The sequence below is a fragment of the Pygocentrus nattereri genome, chromosome 11 (assembly GCF_015220715.1).
Source record: "Pygocentrus nattereri isolate fPygNat1 chromosome 11, fPygNat1.pri, whole genome shotgun sequence".
Lineage (NCBI taxonomy): Eukaryota > Metazoa > Chordata > Actinopteri > Characiformes > Serrasalmidae > Pygocentrus > Pygocentrus nattereri.
The window spans coordinates 35,999,970-36,020,720 of NC_051221.1; the positions used below are offsets into that span (position 1 = coordinate 35,999,970).

General features: G+C 40.8%; 1 protein-coding gene across 2 annotated transcripts; it reads left to right on the forward strand.

Moving 5' to 3' along the window:
* Window positions 1-1,229: 1,229 nt before the first annotated feature.
* pthlha (parathyroid hormone-like hormone a) lies at window positions 1,230-18,266 on the forward strand. 2 transcript variants are annotated; one of them, XM_017715729.2, is made up of 4 exons: window positions 1,230-1,414; window positions 10,231-10,352; window positions 16,080-16,607; window positions 17,475-18,266. In XM_017715729.2, the coding sequence occupies exons 2-3, from the start codon at window positions 10,240-10,242 to the stop codon at window positions 16,582-16,584; spliced, it is 618 nt and encodes a 205-aa protein (XP_017571218.1). In that variant the 5' UTR covers window positions 1,230-1,414; window positions 10,231-10,239; the 3' UTR covers window positions 16,585-16,607; window positions 17,475-18,266. The 2 variants fall into 2 exon arrangements, with proteins under 2 accessions (XP_017571218.1, XP_017571217.1); XM_017715728.2 differs by lacking the exon at window positions 1,230-1,414 and adding an exon at window positions 9,234-9,718.
* Window positions 18,267-20,751: the final 2,485 nt, after the last annotated feature.

The window sequence follows — 20,751 nt, forward strand, 5'->3', positions numbered from 1 at the left end:
TGCTGAAGCCAGAATTTTATAACTTTTAAAGTAAGTCAATTTTACAAAGAATTTTATAAAACTGACAAAAATTTAAGCATTTAAGACATAACATTCTTCAGACTTTTATTGCAGTTTATCTCTTAGCCGGCTGGTGCTCACAAGCTGATCAGACTAGTTCTAATTAAGATAATAAGTTGTTGGCCTGTCAGTCACACTCAATCAGTACATTCGGTGGTCCATGCAACAGCATTACACTCAAAGGTTATCCCAATAGCAGCAGAAGGGTTTGTAGTGACTTGGCACTGCAATACGAAATTCAACTTTTGCATGGCGGTAGGTGGGCACATAAGTATTTTACCATGGCTTCAGATGTGATTCAGGAAATCAGATCTTAAAACTGGAACTATCCTTTTTAACAAGAATCATTTTATAAATGTATCTGCATTAATATTAATCATCATGTATGGAACATTAACTTCTATGGGTTAAACTCTAAGCATTTTATCTCAGGGCTTATTACCCATTCATTATTATGAATTATTCAGTAGCTAGTGTGAAAGCACTAAGTAAGGCATGTCAATATAAAGGTGAGGAACTGGATCCATCAATTATTCTGTAGGCTTTGAGGGGTTAATTAGCACCATAGCTGCACACTGTTTCTGCTCAGAGAGAGACAAAATAGAAAGAGCCGGACGCCACTGTCTCCCCGCGCCGTTTTCTTTTTTTCATGTTTGGCTTTTAAATGATAATATTAATGCACCCCAGACACAGTTTATGTAGCATTTAAGCCTCTGTAATAACAGTCATTTGTCGTGTGGAATATCAGGTCTAGGCTGTGGGGGGGTGTTCATACTGGAGCACCCCAGTGATGTGGTGGGGCAGCCTTCTGGGAAAAATGTGTGTGTGCATGCATGTGTGTGGTGTGAAACACATAAAAACATACCAATGTGATTTTTTGCTTTAAAAAGGGAAAACTCACACACAACAGGTTCTTTTGGGATGGCATTAGACACAACCCACAATGTAAGTGTGCATTTGTGTCTGTGGGTATGTGAGTGTGTGTGTGTGCGAGCGCACGCAAAGGAGGGGGAGTGTGTGAGTAAGTGCATCCTCTAATTGCATATGCAGCATGTTTTGTATTACTGTGAGGCAGTGATGATGACTTTCTAGTGATGTCAGCAGCGGGGCTTAACCTTGTGTATATATATTTTGAAAATTCAACTTGCTGTACAAGTAGGAGCAGAAGTTCTCGGCTAGTCCAGGCAGACTTCAAGCAAGTTTACAGCTGCTGTGATATCTTCCCTGGCTGTAAGCTAAACAAACTTGGAGATCAGGATAAAACTACAGAGTTATATTTTACTGAAAGGCTCAGAAATTATCCTGGTGGACTGATAAAACCTTTTGGAAAAAACATCGGCTGAACATCACAAGAGTGAGTATAAATGGATCTTACTATATACTATTAGAACGTTCATTAACCTTAAAATGATTTTTCTGACTAAAACATGTGATGTTATGACTACTCTCCTTTTGTGGAACATAGCACTGTTGTAGGATCAAAACCTTGTATCTCCAAAATGGGACCTTTACAGGAGAAGGAAAAAAACATACTCTATTTTTTTTTTATTCTAAGTCAAAGGAACCAGAGATTTCCAAGTAATTTTGGCTCATTTCTGTTGGCCCATTCATCATGAAATTTACACACAATGTAAAGGGAAACAAGGGGACAAGAAAGGGACAAGTACTTTCTTATTATGTTAAAATCTAAAAAAAGGGCAACAATGGAGATATGAGGTTTTGTTCCAACAGCCGCGAAAGGCAATTTATGTCTTAAGTGACAGGACTTCACCCTTGAGGTTATTTAGGTGGGGTACAGCAGCCTTTGAGTGTGTTATTGCTAACTTTACCACTTTCTAAAAGTGTTATTGTTACCTTGTTCAACAGAAGGGGCTGATTAAGGGATGTGTGCCACATTGTCAAAGTAAACATGGAACAAAAAAGTCTTTCTGTAGAGCATGTACCTCTCCAGTTGTTTGAGAAGATATTGTTGTTCTGTGTTTAAACATGGTTGCGATAGTGATGAAACTAAATCAATACGTTTGCACTCACTGGCTGTCAGTGACAAGGCAGATGAATGCTACATCCGGGGGACTTCAATTTTCAAACTGCTCACATCTTGTCAGTGTGGAGCAAAAGGCAATTCTTCATCCCCAAATTCAGGGTGAACTCCCCTCTCCTCCAGTGTTTGACAAAGGAGAATGCAGTTTTCTCTAATTATGTGCAGGGCAGAGAGCTGAGTTGGTCCATATGTGCTGTGCTAGTCTATTGCTCAGCACACACCCAGAGCCTAATGCCTGCCAGAAAAACTCATCAAAAGTCAGACAGACAGACGTCGCACATGGAGAGTTCTTTCTCTCTCTCTTTCTCTCTCACTCACACACACACACACACGCACACACTGGCTGAGGACATTAACTGATGGGCTATAACTTACTGATCTTGATTAATATGGATAGCAATTCTGGTCGTGGTTATTAAAATCAGGCTGCCTCTGATAGCAAAATAAAAAAACATATGAAAACGTTCATTAATACGGAAAAAAAACTCTTTTGTGTTAAATTGAAAACACAAACACATTTGTTTTTATGTCAACTGTATAAACTTCTAAAAAAAAAAAAGGAGAGCCATAAGAATGAAATAGCAAAAGACAATGCTCCCAGAAAAGGAGCCAAGAGCAGTCTTGGAGGAAATGAATTTCCTCATTGGTGACATGGAACAAATGCAGAATATTCCCAAAGCAGACTCATGCGCTACAGATGTGGAGGGAGCCTTCTGTGTTCTCATCTTTGTTAAAAGAGCATAGTGCCCGTGCAGGAAGAGAAAGACAGGACCAGTGTTTAGACAGAGCGACAGCACCAGTGCTGAGAGAGAGAGAGAGAGAGAGAGAGAGAGAGAGACAGTACCAGTGTTAAGAGGAACAGCACCAGTGTTGGGAGAGTGAGACAGAGAGACAACACTTGTGTTCACAGTAAGACAGACAGCAGCAGAGTTAAGCGAGAAAGCGAGAGAGACCGACAGACAGAGAAAGAGAATAAGAGACAGCACATGTTGGGGAGTGAGATAGAGAGACAGTGCCAGTGATGAGAGAGACAGCACCAGCGTTGAGAGTTAGCCAGGGAAAGTGAGATAAAGAGGTAGTATCAGTGTTGAAAGAGACGGAGAAAGAAAGAGACAGAGAGAGCACAAGAAAGAGAGAGAGAGAGAGAGAGAGAGAGAGACAGCACCACAGACAGAAGGACAGTGACTGAGCAAGAGAAAGAGAGTGAGAGAGAGTGAGAAAGAGAGTGAGAGAAAAAGAGAGCGAGATGAAAGAGGAAAAAGACTTGTTAGATTAAAAGTAGACATTTGTTTTGTGTATACTTCACCCTGCCAAAAGGCAGCAATTTTCGATGAAGCTAAAACAGCTTTCCTGGCTCAGTCCCCACTGACTACAGCTTGCCAGGAAAGACTTTTTTCACCTGTTTATATGCAGGTAAAGTAGACTTTTTAGTGGCTTCGAATGAGGTCTTTTTTTCCTAGCGAACGTGAAAAGCCTTATATAAGTGGAGGGGGGAGGACCACATGGGCCGTAGACTGTGACAGGTAGACTGGAGGTAGACGAGTGAGCTGCAGCTTTAAGTACATCATGTGGAGACTAAAGCTCTCTGCGGAAACTATCCCAGAGAGCAAAAGAGGCAGTAAAATGGCAGCGACTGCACTAATTTGCACTCCACTGCTGTTCTTAGGGCAAATCTTTTATCATCTGAATGAGGCTCTGCAATAAAATGACAGCAGCTTCTGGGTGAGGAGAACAGCCTGTTTGTTATTACACACTAATGAGTGAGTATGTGAAAAAAAGAAGGAGAAATACAGCAGCATTCAGGTGAATTACATACATAAAGAACACATGCCGACCAACAGCCAGTGACTGATGCCATCTGCGATAGGCTGCAATTTACTTATTTTGTAAATACCTTTGTAAGGACCCAAACGCAGCTCTGCAGGGCTGGATGGATGTGAATCATTATCTTGAAAGCAGGAGCCTGCAACATATTCCAATGCCTCAAGCATCTCTTTTCAAAAGACGCTTTGTTAGAAAGTTGATGAGAGCACAATCAGGAATTGTTCTCCTGCAGTGGTAAACAAGAACAAATAAGCATGCGTATTTGGTTCAAAAGAATTCATAAGACAGATATGAAGTCCTTTTAAAGTGGATATACTTAAAGACCCACTTAAAGGCCTGTGTAACTGAAAGCCCTGTAATGTTTTAAAGGCACCTGGGGCAGCGCTGAGTGAGCATGTCTGCTGTGTGCGCTGGCAACTCCAGCTACAAGGAATTCTTAGAATTCTCTTGATGTGCCTGTGGGTGGGATGCTAATATAAAAGACAGCCGTGAAAATCAATTTATGTCATTTTTGTAATCTGTACCGGATCAAAGTGACTCATGTTTCTGGGAAAGCAGAGGAGAAATGAATAATTGCAGATAAAGGCAGGTCTTTATTACTGTCATTCTGCTATGCTAGTTAAATGTAAAAACATGAGCATTGTTTATTATTTATATAATAATGTAATTAATTACTCTTTGATTTACATTCTGTATTAACAAGTTTGAGTTTGCGCTTTTTTCCTCTTTTTTTTTTAAATGTGAAGCCTAAAAAAAAAAAAAAAACATGGAAAAAGACAAAAGATTTTTTCTTTTAAGTCTGTATGCACAGCTTTTCTTCTATGTACAAACAAATAGGATACTGATTAGAAGTACACTATCGAAAGGATTTCTCTGCTTGTTTTAATGAGTGAGAAATGATTAATACCCAATTAAAATATGTTTTAATTATTGATGGTGATAACCATGACTTCTATGGGTTAACTTAAAAAAAAATCAGAATACACAACAGCTATACTAGCTTTACAGGCTATTTTAGTCCCGATCGTGTTTGAAGGACAATAATTAGAATGTCTGAAATCTTTCATATTAAATGAGAATGAACCCTCTGCACTGCTGTGAAGGCATTTGGGCCTCCAAAACTCCTGTGTAAAGAATTCTACTCAGTAGGCAAATGAGTGACTCCCTTTCATGGCGTGCTGAAGTTGTTTGGAGAATGCTGTGAGCTGGAGCCAGTCTAGGACATTAGCCAAACGTTTCGAAGAAGGCAAGGATATAATCTCAGACAAACACTCAGCACCATTGGATTATTGGGTCTGATGATGGGTGGATCAGACTAGCTACTCCAGTCCGCTGATTAAAGCCGGAGTGAGGAGGAGATGAAAACTACAAGCACTACAGATGAAAGTCAGCCGTTTGGCTAAATATGCCACACTGACATAATGAAACAATGACGTTGCTCAATGTGTACTGAGGAAGAGGGGCTCCAGGTTTTCATCATGTCTGGTCACTAAGACCAGACAGTAAATCTTAGGTAATGTCTGACAGGTAATGGACACAGCGAATAGACTCTTGCTCTATGCAAGCAAAGGTTCTCTCTTGTATGGTATATGCAATGCAATACTAGTATGTCAAGTACAAGTATCAAATCAAACAATAAAGCAAACATGCAATCGCAATTATTCATTCACTGTGCACTTTGATATGGGTTAGAATTTACACGTTATAGTGAATTGTGCAATGACAAATTGTGATTTTGCTGCTTAACAACTCCCAGACTTGGAGTAGCACAAGTCATCAAGCAGAGCAGAATCACCTAGGGCAGTGGTGGTGAGGCGAAATTCCCATGGGCACAATGGCAGGTTGGTCACATGAAGGATCCTGGAACTAGCAATCCTTTGGTCTGCAGTCCAGTCACCCACTAGAAACACAGAGTTTGTTTGAGGCAGTGTCACTGAGGCACCATTGAGGCAGTGTCACTGAGGCACTGAGCATGAAAATCTCACTCTCAGTCAGACCACAGGCCTCTCACAGTTTGGATGCATGTATACAACAATACAGTTACTGACAACATTGTTTTAAGTAAATACAAGTCTTCTGCCCACTCATATTATGGGTAGCTAGTTCTCCAGAGAGTAGGTTACATGACAAGTGTCAAGCAGTAAGCCTGCAGTATTCCATTCAGATCCTTGTGCCTTTTGCATTGCATGTGCACCCGGATTGCATTTTTTTTAAGAAACCAGCACCTTTGGAACATCCCAAAGGCTCCCACTATGCTCCCAATGACTGACAGTACCTAAAACATCAGAAACGTAACCAAGCTACCTTAGTGGGTCACACCAGGAAAGAATAAGGCCAAAAAACATTTAAAAAGATTAGGGATATTAAGCTGAGTTAGACAGTGAGCTTGGGCTAAAGCCTCATCAGAGTGCTTAGGTCTCCAGCTGAGTTACATTAAGAAGGAGAATGCCTCTTATACACAGACTCCAAATTCAAAGTGGACACCCAAGGAGTAAAAGCTGAACCCATGCTCTTGTGTGGGTCACACTTTCCAGTGGTGGCTGTTGTGATGAGATGAAGCTATGGCTCCAGACTTCACTTTAGATGCCACCACTGTTGGCTCCTGGGCCAATGACACTGAACATTGCAGCCTTGTAGCAATATAAGAATAGAGCACAACACAGTGCCTTTATCTAAACTCAGGGTTGTGGAACTCGGCTCTGCCAAGGCATGCACAGCTCAGGCTTGGGTGACATCAAAGCCCAGAGGACTTCAGTGATGGAAAGAGACGGTGTGTTCTTAAACCTCCACCTGAAAAGGCCACCGACAGTGCTTTAAGGCCAGCGACGGGGCTCAATCACGTACACCACACACACATACGCGTATGGTAGCTGCAAAAGCTGTCAAACAAGATCACATTAGGATGTCGGAGACAAAGCCAGCTTCCTACTAGCCGAAAATGTCAGCAGGCTTAGTTTCAAAGACAAAAAGCAGGATGGAGATTAAAGATCACAGAAGTGACCAGGCTAATCCTCACTTCTAATGCTAGGAGAGCAACACTATTGCTACACACAACACCTCAAGACCTTATCTATTACACCCCTACCTGATGACCTGGTGGGGTGTAGCTGAGTTTTTTTTTCTGTGTACAAATTTTACACAGGTACTCTCCATGTCAGAACACATTCTGTAGCATTCTTACACTGAAAAAAGTGATTTACTGAGCTTACGTACAAGTGTACATTATTATGACATGGAAACGATTTAAAGTACTGCTATAGTACTGTGTTTATATATATATATATACACACACACACACACTCACCAGCCACTTTAATAGGTGCACCTTGCTAGTAAAAGGTTGGACCCTTTTGCCTTCAGAACTGCCTTAATTCTTCATGGCAGACTTTCCACAAGGTGTTGGAAACGTTCCTCAGAGATTTTGGTTGGTTATTTGAGTTCCTGTTGCCTTTCTATCATCTCAAACCAGTCTGCCTATTCTCCTCTGACCTCTCACATCAACAAGGCATTTTCGTCCACACAACTGACCGCTTACTGGATATTTCCTCTTTTTCGGACCGTTCTCTGTAGACCCTAGAGATGGTTGTGTGTGAAAATCCCAGTAGATCAGCAGTTTCTGAAATACTCAGTCCAGCCCGTCTGGCACCAACAACCACGCAACGTTCAAAGTCACTGAAATCCCCTTTCTTCCCCCATTCTGATGCTCGGTCTGCACTTCAGCAAGTTGTCTTGACCACCTCTACATGCCTAAATGCAGTGAGTTGTGGCCATGTGATTGGCTGATTAGCTATTTGTGTTAACAAACAATAGAACAGGTGTACCTAATAAAGTGGCTGGGGAGTGTGTGTGTGTTTGTGTTTGCATGTGTGTGTGTGTTACAAAATAGCCATTAAGTTGTTTATTTTATGTATCAGGAAAACAGCAGAACACATATTTAGCAGAAAACTACATAAAAGCCTCAACACCTGAAAATATATTGTCTATATTACAATGTGTCCTTTTAGTATTAAATCTTTCTTTTCTTTTTTGTTTCGTAAAGCATTCTTTTTGGAAGACTTCTCAGTTTTCTAAAGACATCTGCAAGGATGTTTTTCCTCATCTCCAAAATTCAGTTTTGGGTTAGAATGACTGATTTTCATGATATTCAGTGATGTTAAGGTCTGGATTCTGAGGGGGTCAGTCCACTGGTCTGAGAACACCAGCAGCTTCTTTGTTTGATTAGCAAATTTCCCTTGCACAGTAACAGGCTGTAACAGAGTTTTCACAGTGGAAGGATGGACATGTTTTTAGATTTGAAGCAGGAGTGGAGCGTGATTCTTGTCTTGTTGGTCGCATTTTTTGTTTTGATATGACTCTCTTTCCTTATGCACATGGATTTCTTCTTAACCCCTGAAAAATAACTTATAGTAACAAGTAATCTTTCAGAGGAACTTGTACAGTTTAGTCTCTTACTTTTAAGTACCGTTTTACATCAACACAATTTTGTCTTTCATTGTTCTTATTTTTTAACTGTTAGATGCAATACATTTCACTGAGGTGAAAACAATGTACAAACTTGAATCAAGTAAACTCAAACCTTCACTTTCAGGTTGAAGGGTGTTATTATGTAAAAGACTGTGAAAAATCTGTGATCTGTGTCGCAATGCAGGACTGTTTGATGTAATGCACGGTGTTACCATTTCTCATCTAAGCTGGTTATTCATGTGTCATGAAATAAAATGGAAAAAATAGCTCAAACATGTGGGAAAGAAATAACATCACATAATTAATAGCTCTCTTGCCTCTCCTATAAGTCACTGGTGAGCATAAAGAAATATAGCCCCACAACCCCTATGTGTTTGCTTCTAATGAGCTTTGCCATGTCTCTGAGCCTAAGGCTCTGGCCTCCAAGCATAGTTTATTGTAGGCCCAAAAATTGCCTCATTGGGGTGTAAGGAATGCTGTGCATTTCCTTCCAGTGTGTCTTTAGGGGTCCAAAGACCAGTGTTTTGTGTATGAACAATAGACTCCCATACACAACTGTTTTATCTTTGTGTGACACACTAAACATATCTGCCTGATGAGATGAAATGCTCCTTGGGCGCCACCTTCTTGCCACATCTTGCCTTTCTTTTTTCTCAAATGCTCAATGACACACATACACACACACACATACACACACACACAGACAAATACACACGCTTGTCTTTGAGTCTTTGTGAGGGCTCCCCAAGTTATAACCTCCCCTCCCACTCTTCCTCTCTCTCCCTTTCCACCTCTCCTCCCTCTCTTACCCCTCCCTCACTCACTCCCAACCTGCGCAGACAGTTGTTGCTGAAACTTTTCCCATCACTGTGCTGGCCGGTCCCACAGCCTCCTCTATAACAGGCTGGAGCACAGCCTCCGGCAGCAGAGCTACAGAGACTGCCTTTGCGAGACCACCTGGAGCACCCATACAAATTGATTCGCTTCGCATTACAGCACCCCCGGACTCCGCTTTGGTTTTCCGTGTTCAGCTTGGTCTGGCTGATACACCAACTTCTAAAGAGATCTTTTAGGAGATAAGAAAAAAGAACTGGTTCAATGTCTGAAGAACCGGCCCATGTTGGAGAGTCTTAGGTCCAAGTTTGGTGAGATCTTTTCTTGCTAAAAAGAGGAAGAAGAGGACATCACACCTGGATTGACCCCAGTGGTGTCCACCTATTTGGTCACTTCAATTTGGTTGAGTTTGGCTGGACACATTGAGAGAGCTTACTGTGCTGAGAGGACAGAAGTGAGCAGAGGCTCTAAGAAACAGACATTGCTGTGGGGAGAGTAAGTTTCTCTCTCTCTCTCTATCTCTCTCTCTCTCTCTCTGTTGGTCCTCCTCCTCTCTGAACTGTTGAGTTTCACCAGCCGAGTTGTTTTTTGTTAAGTTTTGTTGTGGCTCAGAGGACTTGCCGGAATTCTTTTTTTTTTCTTTTCTTTTTCTTTCTAAAACATGCTGGACTGGTTTGAGTTAAACGAGCGCTGCAGTCTTTCAGTTTGAACTCCCCGACTCCTCTTCTTTAGAAAGCAGCATGTCTAGTGGGGGGGGGGGGGGGGAGAGGACAATCATTTATTTAGCAGTTTAACTAAATTGTTCCATTGTCTGTCTGCACTTATTTGCCTAAAATAACTTTGCTATAAACAAATATGGCCAGAAGTTACGTTTCCTTTACTTGGTTTACAGATCATAAATTAGATACTCAGAAAGTCAATTAGTTCCTATCCTATTTTAAGTATCCTCAAGCATGGGGGACTTGATCTTTATCTGAATGTCTGTGCTGTGTTTTTTTTTTTTGTAGACACGGAGCATGAGGATGTTGTGCTCAAGGAGGCTGCTGCAGCACTGGTGCTTGGCTGTCTTCTTATTGTGTTCTCCTGTGCCACACTATGGCAGGCCCATTGATGCCCTAAGTAACAGAATGTAAGTCAATGCATTTTTATAGCTTACTAATATAGTATTAATTTGTGTGCATTTGAAAAGTCTTTACTATTTATCTCTTTTAAAAAAGTGTATATATATTTATATTTATCTCTTTAAAAAAGTGTATATATATATATATATATATATATATATATATATATACACTTTTTTAAAGAGACACACCATTTTTTAAATATATCAATATAACATAACAATATACTATACCATTTTAATAATATAACAATATTATACACACAATAATACTACTAATAATAATACAAATAATAATAGCAACAACATTTAATTATCATTATATTATTATTAATATTATTATTTGAATCACATGCTGTGTGGTAGGGAAAAAAGGTAGTTGGCTCTCACAGGGTTGGAAAATGTGCTCATTTGGAGATCGTGCCGGGAGCTGTTTTGATAGTTAGCGCCCACCTGTGTGTTTGCTTAGAGAAGGGGGAGGGGAATGCTCACCCTGATGGAGCGCTGACACCACCCTCTACCCCTCCAGTCTCTCTGATCAGCCTCTTCACAGTTTGTCAGGCATTCAGTCCATTTTTCACTGAGACAACTGTCCATTTCCCACTGTTTTTCCTGTTAGTCCACCCTGTGACTCTTATGACTCTGTGTTACAAGGGTTCCACTCTCTGACAGAGTAAGGAGGATTACCAAGAGCACTAGAGGTGAGGGGTAAGAGAGTGACAAAATGAGAGAGAGAGAGACAGAGAGGGAGAGAGAGAGGGAGAGAGAGAGAGAGAGAGAGAGAGAGAGAGAGAGAGAGAGAGAGAGTGCTGATGCTGGGCTAGGCGGTGGCCCAAACTAAACGGGTTCTCCTGCTGGAGCATATTATGCCTATCCGAGCAAACGCGCTTTCAAGTTCTGCGCACCCCTGAGCAGGGCCCAGGATGCAAAACACGGTTCTAGAGAGCTGTTCCCTTTGGAAAGCTAATCTCCCGCAATGTTTGTGCACTCCTCGACCCTGCCAGTGACGGGCCGACCGTCCAGTAGCCTTTTAATGAAGAGATAGTGAGCCAGTGAGAAATGGACTGAGGGTGTGTGAAAGCATGTGAGTGCTTGTTGAGACTTGTGTATCTGAGAAAGGTTGTGTGTGCCAAAGACAGAGGGTGAGAGAAAAGAGCGACAGTGTTTGTATGTGAGCGAACATCTCCCTGCCCAGTAGGGCATCCTGTAAATTTCCCCGAGTTTTGCTCATGCTGTCAGTATTCCACACAGTCAGCTCTCTGTTTTAAATGTGTCTCATAAAAGTGCATTTCACTGTCATTAGAAAACCTTTTTATCTCCAATGGTCTCATTTTATAGAAGGAAAAAACATTGCCAGCGTACTTCTTTATTGAAGTAACTCTGCATTCTCTATTCGTGCATTTGTCATGAAATGTTCACATAACGCAAAGGGAAGCTTGTGTTTTTTCAAATGGAGAAAGTTTTCTTTTGACAGTGATCAAATTAATAAAGAACAGACAGAATCCCATCTAAGATAGTTTTGGATGTACTTGTTGGGACAATACAGCCAGCTTTCTGCATGAAGAAATCGAGACATACGCTTACTGTTGGGCCACAGCAGACTCAATCTTCTCCCTAGCTCCACTGAGTGCTCTGACTGAGGTTGCTTTCACAGTCAAAGCTCTACAGGGAGGATCTGTAGGAACTGTAGTGTTGATGCAGGACACGGCTCAGGACTGATTCATATGTCTGTGTTTGTGTGTCTGTGTGTGTGTGTGTGTGTGTGTGTGCGTGTGGTCTCAACTCCCATATAACCAACCGACTTTCAAATGTGTTTGTTTGTTGGGAATAGAGTCTGGAGACTGGCTTTTGGGGATGTTTTGGATGAGTCCATTGGGCTGACCATTTGTTTTGCTGTTTAATGGCCTGTGTCTAGTTGCCAAGGATGTGATGTGTCATATGATCTTTGACCTCTGAGCTTTAGTACTGCCAGAAAAGCGAGATGTTTTCTCATAATTCTGCCACCCACAGTCAGCAAGCTATTCTTTAGTGGAAATATTACACAAATACTTACTACTGTATCGATTAACCAGTAGCAATCACTGTCAGGACAGTCATATCTAACCAGTAAATGTCAGTACATTTAGTGATTCAGTTTTGTCTAATGTAATCTGATGAGCTGAATGTTTTGGCCTTTCTTCCTGATAATATCTCTAATAGACTGAACTCTCGTTCACACAAAGGATATTAAAGTATCACGTTAGCGTCAACTGGATCCAAACAACACAGGTCCTCTTTCAGCAGAATCCACTCAAGATCTTTTATCTACATACGAGCTCACAAAACATCCAAAAGGGCGTTCACCATTTATAACAAGCTAATGCTGACAAGTCCATGGAGTTGACAATCTGCCATTAAGCACAATGCCTCCTACTGGAGTTTAAAGTGGCTCTGCGCCAAGTCAGCCAGCAAAGATCAAACACATGAGCCAGAAAGGTGTTTTCTGAAAGCACATGCATTGTGGCGAAGGTCTGCGCTGGGGTACTTTAAACCAACAAAGATAAACATCTTCATACCTTCAGATGGGTCAAAAGGCAACAGCTGGACAGGTGCCGTGCAGTGACCTTTTCATTTGTCACTTTCCATCTTCCCCTCTCGCTCTGACTGTGCCTTGGGAAACATTTGAACGGATCTTAAAAACAAAGCAAGGTGTTTTACAAGAAATATCTGAAGTCACATTCGTATTAGATTCTCTCTTGGCACCATTACAAGAGCCAGGATAAAAATACATGTTAATGAATAGTTACATCTGTATAAATCATTATTTAATTAGGTGCTCCACCAACTGAAAAAAAAAATGAAATTAAGGTTTTGAGAAACTCATTTTGAAAGTGCAAATGCAAGACTCAAATTAAGAAACATATTTTCTCATGCAATTACTTATTCCATTTTTCATGCATGCTTGTAAGAAGATATTTAATCCTGTAAAAACGTACCTAACTAAAGATTTCAGACCAGATTTCCTGCTCTACATGACTTAACTGTACATCCCATGCAAGCTGACATATGTGTCAGCTCAAAATAATTGGTTACTTGTCATCATGAACTTTTGTTTAACAGATGAGTGGATAATGTTCGCGAGCAGACCCGTGATAGTTCTGGCTGTGTTTGGCATTAGTGCAAAGGAACTGCAGAACAATATGCAGCCCAGCATGAAATCCCAGGCTGATCCAACATACAATTTAGAAATGATAACACACTTCTCCAACCCCACTGCCACAGCTGACTCGATGCTCGTACTTTCTACAGACTCTTTCGTTCATTCTTTCTCGCTCACTCATTTTGTATGATCTGCTTTGTTTCTCAGGACAGATCAACTTTTCTTTCTGTTATTCCCTTTCTCACTCTATCACTTTGGATGATATACTTGGTCTCTCCTTTTAAAGGAGCTTTTCTCTCTCTACCACTCACTCTTTCACCCTCACCCACTCATTTTGTACAACCTGCTTGGTCTCTCATTTTAGAGAACCTTCCTCCTCCTTCGCTGGGAGCTTTCGCTTGAATTTCCTTCAGTCATACGTTTCTTCAGCGCTACCACATTCGGACAACGCACAGCAGAGCTTTGATGCAGTTCTAGTCCAGGTCCTCTGAAGTACCTGATCTGGTTTTGGAATTTCCAGACCTGACCAAGCACCATTACCTTTACTACACCACGAAAAATATTTCAACAAATATCACATACCACTCCGCAAGAAAATATTCAACAAATATCATATATCTATCCGCAACGTATCAAGAGAAGCATATAAAACTATAGGAACCTGACCTAAGGTCAGGGTTGTATATTTGCAGTCTTCTGTGTAATGCAGTGCTCCAATGTCCATGAGCCCTGCACTGGGGGCTCTCTTTAATCCGAGCTCCAGAACAAGGCCTTCTTGTGTGTGCTTCCTTACAGCGCTCCAATGTTTCACTTTTACCTTCGCCTTGTCATTTTATGCCTGTCTGTTAGCTTATCTGTGCACACAGCGCAACTGGCTTTCGGCTTTTATGGGAGCGATTTGCACTCTCAGGGCAATATCTCACTCATAAATCTCTCCGAATATATGGTCAAAATAATGAGGAGTGACAAAAGTGAGAAGCTTTTTCCTCAACCAGCACACATCAGGCTAGGACACAACGCATTATTTAGGAGTCGCAGGAGGGGGATAAATGGACTTTCCAAAGAAAGGAAAACTCATCTCCAAATGCCTGGCAGGGAAATTCTCTCACAGATCAGTTTAACGGAACGGAAAAATGGTAATATTTGCAGCAGCGTTACAAATTCCGTTGCTTGATATACAGATTGAGTTTTATGGGTCAGACAAACAGGGCTTGCACCTACCTGTTGAGCTCTACTGAGCTAGCTTCAGTGAGTTTAACGCAGAGCTGAACAACATATCATTTGTCATTAAATCTTATTAAATGTTACATGTTAAATGTAATACTGGCCTTTGAAGTATTGATACCGCAGAAGGCAGCAAGGTACAAGTTTTTTGGACGATGGAATCAGCTTATTACATCCTACACAAAACACAAATGAGCAATTTTACAGACAATGGTCATAGACAACATTAAGCAAAAACATGTGTTCTTACATATAAAATAATAAGGAAAGTGGCAGTTCCTTACCAATACAACAGTGAAAATCTTTACTAAGGCATGACTGAACTTGTCCTGATGTGACCAACTCTTTACTGATATACTCTACTGCCACCTGCTGGTTATTCTGGTGCATGCATTGCTATTCCTCCCCAGCAGCTGCGAAAAGTGGGTCTCAGACCCACCACCACTCTCTCAAGAGTGAAAGAGTGAATATTTTGAAATAGCACTGAATTATGCTTTACTTTGGCACATTCAAGACACAAGCTCTGTGATATGTGTAATTGTTTCAAGACACTTGGACTGTGCGCCCAGTATCCAAAACTGCATACGATAGCAGAGGGCTTTTTGACTGCAGAAACTGTCAACTGTCAAAGGTAAAGGCACTTGGACCCCCAAATGATTTAAAGTAGGACCCAGTGGCACCATTAATTAGAATTACAGCAAAAAGAGTTTAGGCTGCCTGTCAACATTTTAATCATCTTTCCTACAATGAATGGTCCAGTGTAATTCCTGGCTTTTGCTGTTGCACAGGAATGTACAGCTTAAGACAGTTCTGATGTACTATGTTTAAAAGACAGTCAACCATGGAAGTGTCTCTAAAAACAGTTAAAAACGTCTGGACCCCCTGACCAGTAGTTCCACGGCACAGTGACTTCTTTGAAGGTGTTTCACATTATCACTCAGTGATTTATTTTGGTTAGATGCAGGGATCTGGAACGGTTGAGTCTTTTGGGGATATGCAAAATGAGCAAGGCCTGGGCCCAGGATTTGGTTTCACAAGGTCTTGCTGCTTTGAAAAGGTGGGGAAATTTGGCGCAGGGTTGATCATCAATGTTCGGTAACATTAACTAGGGGAGAGCATGGTTGTGTTTTGGGTCGGTTTACAATTATTGGAAACGAGACATACGCAAAGAGGATGTTTGCTAAAATGCCACACATCAGTGTCACCTGCCTCTATGGCTACAACTAATAATTATTCATTTAATTAAGCATCAACTAACTACTAGTGATTTAATTGCCTAATCAAACTGATTGACGCAGTTGTACTCTTCTCATAGACAACAGTCAATTTTACAAAGTCATTTAACTGAATCGCTCTCTTTCTCCCTCGCTTAGGAAGAGGTCAGTAACCCATGCCCAGCTGATGCATGACAAGGGTCGGACACTGCAAGATTTTAAGAGGCGCCTGTGGCTGCATGAACTGCTGCAAGAAGTCCACACAGCTGACATCCGTGATGTGCAACAGAGGGGTGGGGTCAGTGGCGGTGGGGGCGGGGCTGTGAATGTCGGTATTCCACTGGGCGTCGGCATCAGTGTAAGCCCTGGCACTGTCCACCCAAAGCCTGCTGGCGGCACCAAAAACCTGCCAATCAGCTTCAACGTGGATGATGAGGAAGGCACCAACCTGCCACAGGAGACCAACAAGTCTCAGCCATACAAAGATAGTGCCATAAAGGTGGGCGGGAAGAAGAAGAAGAAAGGGCGTACAGGGAAGAGGAGAGAAGGTGAGAAGAGGAAACGAAGAGCCCGTTCACTGAGCTGGGCACTGGTGGACGAGCTGGGCAGCGGTCTCCACCTGGAGTGGCGGCCACTTGCGGGCCTGCGAGGAGTGCTGCACTAGAACACTGTCAGTCTCTGACAACGGTAAAAAATGAGTTTCTTATCTGTTCTTATCTTTGCTCACACACTTGAAAACATTCTGTTTACATCTCATCCAGGGACACATCACAAATAATTACAATTATTCTTTTAACAGTGATGAGGCCACACTTCACTCACTCTCATAACTAAAATTATAATACTTGCTTTATTGAGTAATTCACACACAACCACTTTCCCCACTTGCTTCTCTATGGTTTCGCACAACAGAACAGCAAGCTATTTGCATAATTGTGAACACATGTGCAGACCCCCCCCCCCCCCACCCTTTCACTTTGCCCTTGGGAAACAATGAGGCATGAACATACCACACACATACATTAAAAAGAAAATGCATGTGCAAGCAAACCAAAAGTCTCAAACACCTAAGCTAAAACCATGTATCTCAGCAGTAAGTGTGATTTACCTTAATGAACTATTTATTAGCTAAACAGGTATTGGATGATAACTACAAATACAGTGGAGCTGCCATGGCCAGTGGTTCGGAAATGGTTAAACAAACGTTGAAAGTCAAAAAAATAATACTTATTCTAATGCTAGTGCTGTTTTGAGAAATTTAAAACTATCCAATTAAATAGCTTTTAAAATATATTAACCTCAAGTGCCTAAAACTTTTGCACAGTAGTGTATATGCTTGAACACATGCACACACACACACACACACACACACACACACACACATATGCGATAAGGGGTTGTTTTTTTTGTTGACATGTTTCAAACAAGCATGACTTATTTTTATGATGTGGCAACTATTGTGTATTACTAAGCAATGAGTTCCTTATTGTGAACAAAGCAACACAGCAGTGACTGTGAAACTAATCGCCACTGTATTCTTTTTTTGTCTTTCAGATCGTTAAGGACATTTTGAAATGGACACCTAAATGCTCATGTTGCAGTACTCACTGTAATAGTGATTATTTGGAAAATGTTAGGGAAATATTTATTGTTTGTAAATATTCACCAGACTAGTGGTAAATGAATAATAAAAGATAATGATAAAACATTATTCAGTGCTCTGTGGGGCTACAGATTTTGATCTTTGTGAATACTTTGCTTCTTCTTTTTTTTTTTTCTTTTTATTTTATATATATTTTTTGTTAGAACTATGCCAATTATCAGTGTCAGATTTGCAGTAATTTATTTTGTTGGAATGGTGTATTTATTTTGTAAATGTATCAAGGTGCTGCTGACCTTCTATATTTTTGTACCATAATGCACTTTAGATATATAAATATAAATCTATATACAATGTTGTTAATTTACTTATTTTGTGGTTATTTGAATGAAGAAATCAACAGTCCTCCCATCATGTTTTAGCCCACTTCTGTTTCATTTGTTTGTTCGCTTTGGCATCCATTTTTTTTATGTTCACTGTTTATACTTTTGTTTTCTGTTTCTTTTGCTGCTGACTTGGATGGCCTGTGTATCATCCACAAATTAGGTCCTTAAAACCCTATGTAAATGGTATCCTTGCCTGCCCACCCACCGCCCAAGACTGGAGACGCGCTGTTTGTGTCCTGCCTGTTTAGACCACAGCTCAACTTGTACATAAAGAGCAAACGCTATTGACTGAAATCTTGTTCTTTGGCACTTGCACTGAGTGAACAATCCTGTATTGAATGGATTAAACATCTGACAGTCTCCCCGCATTGTTTGTCTTGTCTCCTGTGAGTGTGTGTGTGTGAGTGTGTGTGTGTGTGTGTGTGGGTGTGTGGGTGTGTGTGTGTGTGTGTGTGTGTATATATGTGTGTTTGTGTTTGTATCTATATGAGTGCAGTCTAACCATGAACGTAAGCAAAAAATGATAAACATATATAAACATACAGTTGTATGCAAAGGTTTGGCAACTGCAACAATGTAAACACAACTTTTACAGTAAACTATTGATTTCTGTAGTTGCAAATGTTAATGCACAGTTCATTTATATTCAATTAATGTAGAAAATTAGAGGCAACAAATTAGTATTTTGGCATGTGCAAAATCTGTACACCCTGCCAATATAAAGTCTCAGAACCTAATTGGTTCTTAAGAACTGGTTAGGCAGACCAAGTACTGCCATTAGAAATTGTCAGCTGATGACAATTCCAGAGTGCAGTCAACTCTCTAACTCCTTAAATCATGTGCTAACACTCAACAGCCATGGGCTAAGTAGCTGGCTTAAGATCTGAAAATGAAGCTAACTGACGCCTACAAAGAAAGAGAAAGCTACATAAAATATCAAACACTTCCTCCAATGTACACAGTCTGAAATGTCAATAAAAATGGCAGTTAAGGGAGAGTGCAGAAATCAAGGCCTGAAACACCAAAATAACTTAGACAGAACAGCTCATATGCTTTCCAGAACAGCAAAACAAAACCCCCATATGACAGCAAAGGACCTGTAGGATGGTGTTGGTGGTTGCACAAATTATGATCTGCATGGAGTCATCAGAAAAAAACCTTACATGCAACTTTACAAAAAAAAAAATTACAAAAGTCAATATCTGAAGTATCCAAAACAATATTTAAATAAGCCAGTAGCTTTTAGGAAACAAGTGTTCTGGACTGATGAAGTAAATACTGAACTTTTTTAAAATTTACTCTGTTTAAGTTAATCAAATATAATGTAACTGTGTACTGAGACTGCTGGGATAGGCTCCAGCACCCCCCCCCACGACCCTGAGGGAGTGCTCAGTGTGTGTGTGTGTGTGTGTGTGTGTGTGTTGAGATTTGCAGAAGAATGTTGAAATAATTTAACATTTAAATAATTTGTTGTAGACTCTGTATTTACTTAAAAACAACTTACCAACTAAATATGTAATCTGTCCAGGACTCCACAGACCTTTACACTGTATGATACTGCCTCTCACCCAAATTAATATATTTTTTGCCATAACAAAATGGTTTTCTTCTAAAATGTGATTTGTATGCCTAGAATGTCAGTTAAGACCACACAGACTGTACTCAGACACACATACTCAGGAGACACTCTACAGACACCACTATGTTTAAACAGACCAGAACATCAAGCAACCATGGATAAGCCATTTACACATCTCAGGCAGGGATGATTACTTTCTGAATGATACTATAATGAGCCTTTTCTGCATTTTATTCAGCATAGCTTCAGACTGCTTGCCTGTATCGCTGTCTCCATCCGCATGAAAGGCTGCTAATGAGAGCATGAGGGGACTGTGAGAAGTCAGATGCAGAGGAAAGTTTGTATGAGGTGAACGGACCCCATGACGCTGTGAAGACGATGTAGGTGTGCTGGTTAGAACTGAGCACTAAAGCAGAAATTGAGTCCCTCGCACTCACAAACACACACATCAGTACACTCTCCCTCTTCTGGAGCCAATCACTCTCTCACATATGCACGCACACACACACACACACACACACACAGAATGATACAGCTCAGCTTTTCCATACAACAGGGGGGCTTTGGCTCTCGTGTATGGAATCTTATGCAGAGACTCGACTCTATTTCTCTGACATTTAATGGACTATCGTGGACTCTTGATGAAAGTCACACAAGCAAATTACAACAATTAACGACAGCTTACATCACTTATGGCATGGCCACCTATCCACATCTTCAGAAAACTGACAGAGCAGTGCTGCATGCTGCTTGATCTCAGAAGCTTTTCCCACTTTCCACCAGTTCTTCATTCTCCATTGCCACGCCTGACTTTTACAGGGCCCTGAAAGCTCTCCTCACTCAATAGAAGAAATTCAGCTTAAAACCATAGTGTCATACATCAGACATTGCCTCGTTCAGTCTACACTCTATTATACCCTGCACATTATACAATGCAATAATCATACAATATATAATCACAGTATTGGCCTTTTTAGTACTGATGTCACTGATATCATCGTATGCTCTGAGCATCCAGAAAAATGTCTTAGATGTTTTAACAATTTTTTTTACAATTGTAAATCATTTTGGATCGCCATCTAATGCCAGCTAGTCTTTAACTTTATGTCAAGATGTTTTTAACATTGTAGGGTCTATCAATCAAAATCTAATGACTATATATGATGAGAGAAAGGGATGGGTACTACATAGAGTAATGTGCAAAATTAAATGATTATTAAATTATATCAGGTGCTGCTGACAGAACTGACTGCAGCACCTGCAGAA